The sequence below is a fragment of the Gadus macrocephalus genome, chromosome 22 (genome assembly GCF_031168955.1).
Source record: "Gadus macrocephalus chromosome 22, ASM3116895v1".
NCBI classification, from domain to species: Eukaryota; Metazoa; Chordata; class Actinopteri; order Gadiformes; family Gadidae; genus Gadus; species Gadus macrocephalus.
In genome coordinates this window covers 9,355,198-9,363,434 of record NC_082403.1, presented here as the reverse complement: position 1 = coordinate 9,363,434, position 8,237 = coordinate 9,355,198, and the positions used below count along the sequence as shown (strand labels likewise).

The following is an 8,237-nucleotide window of genomic DNA, read 5'->3' as shown; positions in this document are numbered from 1 at the left end:
ACCAAAATGAAGCCAAAAAACCCACCCCGTGGTAACACCCACTTCCATATTTAGTGTTTTATTGTTTATTTAATTTATAGTTAACGAGAACCTAAATTACAGAAATATACAAGCGATTAGAAATTTGGTTTAACCAAAAAAAAAAAAAAAGTTAACCAAACGAAGTGGTAGAACCATATTAATACATAGGCTAACCAGCCAAATCAAGTATTTGAAACCAATTGAGGAAAAACGGATTTATTACAGAGGTTGAATCAACAATTGGATTACATGATTTTGAGTATCTTGTCCTGAGTTGACAGACAACAATTATAGACAGCCATACGATAGCATGGTGGTAGAGTAGCACTTGGGTGAATATCAATCAACTCGACAGTAAAAAGGCTTTGTTGCATTGACACTGCTGGCCTCTGCTGCCTAGCTCCCCTCATAACATCCAACCATTGTACTGTGTCCACCCACCCATGCTTTTGTAGCCCCTCTTTTGCCAGGTTTGGAATGGAAAAGCGGACTCTTCACCCAGCTGTGGAGAAGGAAAGGGAGGTGGGGGCAGAGAGGGATGGAGAGAAAATTGGAAGATGTTTTCAATCACAGGGAATTTATAGTGCAGTAAAAACAACAATCAGCCAGATGGTGAACTGTAAATCAGTTCAGTCATTCACATTTCTTGGGGATAGCCCGGGGCTAGCCGACTGAGGAGAGGGGAGTTGAGTCCGCTTGTGTATTAATAAAATCATAAAAACACAGTCAAGTGCAAGTACGCTGCTAGCATATATATCAGATCAAGGCTTATCCAGGTTTCGCTCGCTATTACACGTACATTCAGCTACAGACTATTGAACATAAAATATACCAGTACACCAACTTTAACTTAACTTATACAAAAAGGAAAGCAGGCAGTAAAAACAAAAGTTTCCTTGGCCACCTCTACATCATGCTTACATCAAAACATTCAGCAGTCAAGAACAACCCCCAGAACCCAGGCAGTGCAAAGATTTCAACCAATAGACCACCGCCGAAGGACAAGAGGGAGAAATCACTGAGAAACAGAATAGGGAAACGCACATAGAACACAGCAGGGTTTGCCACAACACAGACTTTTGGCCCGCATATCTTTGTCATGCATGTGGCTATTTTGTTTCTGTGGGTCAACCAATCACGGATCTCCCTGCGTTTAATCACAAGACCGGCACAACCAATAAGAGAAGTGCATTCTGGGGTCTAATTCCCTATAGAGTACCAAAGACCAACATTCTCGGAAGTCAGACCAGACCGTGTGCTATTGTCACATCCTGTTCAGCGGAGAGAACGCCCCAGTTTAATTCGGTCACAAAGAGTGCATGTCTACCAACTGTAATGGTAACCTGGTGTAAGGGCAGCAACATGGGACTTCTGTCAATCAATAGTATTCCAGCAGTTTAAACCGACCTTAAAACAATAACACATATATAAATAGATAAATGATTCTCTAGGGTAACCCTATTGTTTTACTAGAACATATTTTAAGAAACACCTCCCAAAGCAGAAACCTATTTTAGATAATCTAGCTCAAGATAGGTGTCCTTGAACAAACAAAAAAAAACACATGCAAATAGTGAGTGGAACCAGCCTGTGATGCCCTGGAGAACATGACCTCACCGTGCTGAAAACTAACACCAAGGGTGTTGTCTAACTACTTCACAGCAATGCAGCAGTAACTCTCTTAAGCACACAGCGCCAAGCTGAAGTGTGTACAATCATAATCGTAAAACGCCATCATTAGTCCATATCTATGCCAAAAGAACCATCGGGTAGTATCGGCCAAATATGATGTCCAAAGGTTAGTTCACACAGTCTGAGGGAGTGAAGACGTGGTTGGGGAAGGAAAAGCACACTGGATCAGGAGTCATGTGCCCCACATTGACGTAGTGTGACAGAAGACAGAGGACAGCTAAATGCCAATTAGATGGAGAAAAACCAAAAGATCAGATTACGTTGGATAGCGATAAAACGGAGGAAGGAGAGTAAAAGGAAATAGGAGAAAAGAGGGATAACAAAAAACCACAGGATAATAAGAGCTTGGAGCAAGCTGTGTCAAGTGAATTATATTTGATCCTTATTCTCGTCTATTCTGGCCACTAACAGAGTGGGCAGATGGCCACACAGAGTTTAATGTAATCGTCAAGATTTCAGCCAAAATGAGGTGTTCATATCGAAGGCTGCAATGTTAAGGGGTAGTAGGACTGCAGCATACTTGACGCAAATATACCAAAAGAGGACATAAGAGTATCTGTCCAACTCTACCAGAATATTGAGGAGCAGTGCCTCGGTCACGCTCCATAATCCGAAATTAATGAGGACACATCCATTGCTCAATGATTACCCTGCGGTCCACTAGGTGCCTCAGGTGCCCACATAACCTTGAAACCCGAGACACAAAAGGGAGGAGAGAGAAAGGAGTGTGGTGTGCCATGAACGTGAGGAGGAAGAGGAGGAGATGGGGCTCTTTAGACGAAGAACACGTGGTCTTTACAGGCGGAGGCGCGGACGGGGGCTTCCGTGGCGGCGGAGAAGGCGGCGAGGATGGAGGCGAAGACCACGCTGGGGCTCTTGGAGGCGTCCACGGCGGTGTGCAGGCCACGGGCGCTGTAGTAGTTGACGAGCGGCACCGTCTGGCGGTGGTAGGACTCCAGGCGCGAGTGCAGCGCCTTCTCGTTGTCGTCGCTGCGCTTCATCAGGGGCTCGCCGGTGACCTGGGAGACGGGGAGCAGCGGTGTTACCGTGTGAGAGACGTCTGGGAGGGTTGAACATAAATCAATGGGAGGCTTGTACAGCATGAGGATGACGAGGGAACGGGAAGGAGGGAGAGAGAATGGATGAACAGTGTTGTGACGGAAGGAAGGGATGAAACTACAGAGAATGGAGAAGGAAAATACAATCTTCCGCCTTCAAATGCAATGCAGCACCGTGTGTGCTGCGACAGAGGGTTGTGTTTGCAGTCTGTACAAATAAAATTCGACACCACTAGCGAGCCCGTCTTGGTCGAGGCATTGGGTTTCTCGATGCATTAGTGAAGGCCCAATACTGGAAAATGAGCGGGATGTAAAGCGGGCAGGGTTTTTGGACGTCTGAGAGTCAAAAGACAGCAATATCCACCAGGACAATCGACAGAGGAGGACATGCAGTGATGATGACGTATGAAAAATAAGTAATTCACTGCATGTTAAACCACAATTCCATTCCGTATTAAAAAAGAAAGGAGAAGTGACACAACTCTTCGCAAATTTTCATTATTGCGTCATTAAAACCGTTACACATTATTGGGAAAGATGCGTGGACACATTATCGGGAAAGAGGGGTGGACGTCTTCACTCGTCTTCACACACACAAGTGGAGCTCCTCATAACCTGCATGACCAGTATAGTACTTGCCTTAGTAACTCTCCGCTGGACAATAAACAAGGCACGTATTAAAATGGAAGACCAAGCCTATAACACCTTGTAAAAACATTATATCCCCAACGAAAGTCTCATTGAGGGCGCACTCACACTGGGCCATCAGCACCGTGCCAAAGTCCGCTTGACACCTGTACCTTACTCCAGTACGATTGACCCCCCCCCCCCCCCCTCTGCTGTGCCGCTGGCCTGTGCTCACACTAGGCAATCTCAACTGGGCCTCTTGTACATACGTCATCACGTCGTAATACGTCATCACCAAGCTTCCGCTGCTTTGTAGAACAACAATGGAGAACAACACAGAACACAATTGACACTTTACTGACTTTGTTGCTTATTTTGAGCCGTTCTGTTCAGATACAGCCCTCTCTCACTGAGCGTTTTTACACTGCCAAATAAGCCGTTTAATGCAATCCTTTTTCTGCGGCAAGGTCTGCGCGTTTACACTCCCTCCCAGAGGTAAATTGCCTGCTTGAGCTAGAACCCCGATTTACCCTCCCAGACCGTGCACACATTGGCGGTTTATTGGGTTTCATTCTGTTGTAAATGCGACTGCTCCGGGGTTCCAGGGGGGGGGGCTTGGGTCGAGGTGTTGCTGCGCTGTCTCCACAGAGACAACACAGCGATATGATCATGGGCAGTTCTAACTGGAGAGAAAGTGAAATCCGCGAGCTGCTGATCATGTGAGAGAAGATGATGCAGTCGATGATGATTAAGCAAATGCGACATCCAGCTCAGGTTGCGTATCCGTGCGTGTGCCCGTTTCGGCTCATTAGCATCGGTACCGTGGCCTGAGCACACCTCTCCCAAGTGTGCTCAGGCCCCGGAATTAAACTGTACTTGAGTAGGGTTGGCGTGCTCACACTAGCCAAACGATCTCGACTTTAGGGACTTTGGGAAGGTGCATATGGCCTAGTGTGAGTGCGCCCTGGATGCTGGAACCAGGTGGGAAGGGTCCTCTTGCACTTCTCAATTGCAGAGAAAGGTTTTTAAATCCCCATGGTTCAGGGCGTTTCATTACCGAGTGAGAAGCGAGAACGTCACTCCCATTGTTGCGGTGAGGTAGGAGGCTGACTTACATCATCCTTCATGGTCTCTTTAGGGGGGTTGAACTCCTCGTGGTAGGAGCGGCCACTTGGTTGATGAATCAGCCTGGGAAGATGAGGTCAAGAGAGAGGTCAAAAGTCAGACAACCACATGGAATGAAAAACCTTCTGAATTGTGAAATAAAGGCAGGTCTTTAGGGATCATAGTGTTTTCTATGTTAATAAACATTCAATAAATGATGATGACCACTGCATTATCATTATACCGTTTGAATGTCATATAGGCATTTTCTTTATAACAAGCACAACCACCAAAACTCCAGGAGCAGAGCCCCCGGACTCACACCGGGGGCTCCGAGGGCTTGCATTTCGCAGCCCGACCGCGGGCTTCGCAGCCCGGCCATATGTTCCATGTTCAAGGGACTCCAGTTTGAAGATAAGCTTTAATCCCCTTCCAAGTTATGCAATAGTTAAAAATGCTTATTAGCCTCGAGAATGGTGGATCAATGTGATGTTGTTTTTATTTTATAAACCAGTGTATTTCTTTTAAATTTATTTTGGTAGAAATATCTATCCATCAATATATCAGTTATTATATATTGTACATAACATATGGCCATATAACCCAGTTCTGCCATATAATTCCTTCTTATTTGTCATGTTTTCTTTCAGGAGATCATTGAGGCCGCTGCCATCACAGAGCCCATCCCTCCACCTCAAGCACCACTTCTGCATTGGAAGCCCTAAGCCCCCCCAACCCCCAGGAAGATAGAAAGATTAACCATCCACTGATGGTTTAAAACCGACCAAGTTATTGATAAAATGTGATGGTTGATGCCTTTTTGTAATGTGCAATATTAGTTCCATTATATCATTGGCTGACATTGGCTGTCCACTTCCCCCATAGTGTATTGCATTTTTAACTTGGCCTCTCCCGCCAATCCTAAACTCTCCACAAGGGTCACTCCCACTAACCTTTGTTACCTGTATATTCCCTACCCACAATGCAAACCTCTCCCTATAAGAATCTTGCTCACCCATTGTCTTCCTGTATGTATTCTTGGTAACTTTGCTGCCCGTACTTTCCCATTATTATGCTCCAATATTGAATAAAATATTGATTACATGCTGGCCGACATGTCCTAAAATAAGTTTCTCTTCATCATCAATCCATTAAACTGCTACGTCACCCATTACATAACTTTTGTTCGGAAATGTGAGCGGTTTTAGGGTTGCCGTTAAAAATGGACACTGAATTGATTAAGTGACGAACGACCCATGTTAGTGGGTCTATACTTGATGCGACTCCAACCTCCCACAGATCTGGCCCATGTTAGTGGGTTTATACTTGATGTGACTCCTACCTCCCACAGATCTGGCCCATGTTAGTGGGTTTATACTTGATGTGACTCCTACCTCCCACAGATCTGGCCCATGTTAGTGGGTTTATACTTGATGTGACTCCTACCTCCCACAGATCCGGCCCATGTTAGTGGGTTTATACTTGATGTGACTCCTACCTCCCACAGATCCGGCGAACCAGCAGGGAGTCGTCCACAGCAAACTCAATAACAGAGTCCAGCTGTTCGTGTCTCTGGTCCAACAGGTCATCCAGCTGTGGGATTAGGTTCAGAAGACCGTAAGGCATGAGAACACACACACCATTAGGGATGTATCCATATACCAGTGCTCTGACTCGGGCCGATACTATGCTCATGTACTCGTAAAACTTCTCAGATAATGAAATAAATCCCAGATTGAGAGAAAGGGGAAGTAAAATTATATGTTATATGCCATTCTCCCCAGAACACTATGCGAACACAGGTGTCGTTCTTTTCGTGTTACGTGGCACGGTTTACGGACACGTGGAGCTCTGCCCTATTTCCTAGAATTCTAAACCCAAAATGCATTTTGTAAAATCTCATAATATCGGTGGTATTAGATATTAAACAAAACAGCAATATCGGGCCTAATCCTTTAGGTTAGCTTTGTTAGACTGTTCAATCCAAAGGAAGGTGGAATGTCAATGACCAATCAAAATCACTCACCATCTCTGCTTGTTTGACAGTGCGGGGGAAACCATCCAATAGGAAGCCCTTCTTACAGGGGGGCGTGTCCAGGTTCTTTTCAATGAGTTCCACCACCATCTCGTCACTCACCTGAAATGGTGGGCAGTGATTGACTGCTATTACTACTAACCAGAAGAGACGTTTTCAGCAATCATAATAAAATGTATACTAGCCACTAGCAAGTGAGAGGACAGTTGCACGACGACAAGTATTTTCTGCTTGTACCTAATGGCAATCAATTGCAACCAATGTTGCACCTCTACGGACAGCTTGGGTCATCTCTCTCACAAAAATGTTTTTCTTGCATGAGCAACTTCCTGTCCAGAAGTGTGAAAAGTTAACATTTTCAACGTTTTCTGAAGTGGGTTATCCCTTTAGACTTATTAGCTCAATATTGCCCATGGAATTTAAGATACGAAGAGGCTGACCCAATCATTTCACAGAGGTTCAATACAGACATGAATTATAATATACAGGGCTCTCCACAGAGTGCATCACGATGAAGAGGTTCCGTAATGCGGCCTCTTGGACCTCGCTTGCGGCTAGGTTTCTTCACTGGAACCCAAATGATCTTTAAAAAGTATAGCTTGTCTACTAGCTTGCCAAGACAGGCATTTGTTTATTGCCTTTTATTTTGTTTATTTTTCCCCCATTTGCTATGAAGAACCCTAGTGACACCTAGCTGACTCACCCATGACACAAAGGTCATGAATAGTAAACCTTACCAGTTTGCCAGAATCCATGGTTTGCTTGAGCTTTTTGCCTAGCTCGGTACCTGATGCAACCATGGCTCTCAGCATGTCCCCAGTGGCCAGGTGACACACGCAGTACTGCTCCGCCAGACGAGGGGCCTGGGAGTAGTAGGAGGAGGAGGGAGTGGTGAGAGGGTTCCAATACTTAGCTGTCAACGGTACGTGGGACAGGATACAAAGAACCACTTGTGATTCAGGGAACACTCGTTACTGGACAAAAAAGGTTATTTAAGAGGAAACATTGTGGAGTATACAGTTGATATATATAGCCGGATCAGAAAGTCGGTGCAAACATTGTACTAAAAAACAAGTTACGTTAGAAACACTTTCTGGACTACTCGCAAAGAAGGTTGAATTGTCACACTTCAACATGTTATATGCAACAAGGTTATATGCAAGATATAACTTGAAAGGTATGTTGACTTTCGTGAACAACAGGTAGTGCTGCAGCTGTAATGCCAACTAGTGAGCGCCCACTGTCAGCCATGCCGCACCACTCAGCTAGCTGCTTAGGGTCCGTCTTACCTGAGTGCCTTTCCCAGCCCCGGGAGGGCCGAGCAGGATGGCCCGGATACCCTCCTGCATATCAGCCACCGCCTCTTTTAACTGTGTCACGGGAGCCATGTCTACCGTGTGGGATCAGGACAGAATGTTAATTGCCCTTGTCGTTGTTTCTCTCTGTCAACTCGGGCAACTCCGAGGGAAAGGAAGGACCACACCGAGCCCCTATTCTTGTTCTGGTTTTATTGGCGGGTCATAGTTCCATATGAATGTTGTGTAGCGCCACCTTCTGGACCGGAGGTTTAAATAGTATCACCTAAAGGTGCAACGTCTGTCTCTTTCTAACCTATACGTTTGGATATTAACATGCTCAATGGTTTCACTCAACACACTTATCTGAAATGCTTATGCTTTCCTATTAAAGACATAGCAGCA

The 8,237-nt window shown here is 45.3% G+C and overlaps 1 protein-coding gene across 3 annotated transcripts; it reads right to left on the bottom strand.

Annotated features, from left to right (window-relative positions):
• Positions 1-221: 221 nt before the first annotated feature.
• Positions 222-8,075, bottom strand: ak2 (adenylate kinase 2). Of its 3 annotated transcripts, XM_060042850.1 has the most exons (7): positions 7,827-8,075; positions 7,275-7,400; positions 6,529-6,639; positions 6,001-6,095; positions 4,514-4,586; positions 2,513-2,732; positions 222-523 (listed from the first exon to the last, which is right to left on the bottom strand). In XM_060042850.1, the coding sequence occupies exons 1-7, from the start codon at positions 7,923-7,925 to the stop codon at positions 516-518; spliced, it is 732 nt and encodes a 243-aa protein (XP_059898833.1). In that variant the 5' UTR covers positions 7,926-8,075; the 3' UTR covers positions 222-515. The 3 variants fall into 3 exon arrangements, with proteins under 3 accessions (XP_059898833.1, XP_059898834.1, XP_059898832.1); XM_060042851.1 differs by lacking the exon at positions 2,513-2,732 and having other exon boundaries at positions 7,827-8,045; XM_060042849.1 differs by lacking the exon at positions 222-523 and having other exon boundaries at positions 2,472-2,732; positions 7,827-8,045.
• Positions 8,076-8,237: the final 162 nt, after the last annotated feature.

Coding starts and splice junctions, on each gene's coding strand:
- ak2 (XM_060042849.1), bottom strand. CDS start 7,925: ATGGCTCCCGTGACACAGTTAAAAGAGGCGGTGGCTGATATGCAGGAG. Junction 6,640..7,274: donor CCATGGATTCTGGCAAACTG/GTAAGGTTTACT, acceptor CCACCATTTCAG/GTGAGTGACGAGATGGTGGT. Junction 4,587..6,000: donor GTTCGCCGGATCTGTGGGAG/GTAGGAGTCACA, acceptor TCATCTTCCCAG/GCTGATTCATCAACCAAGTG.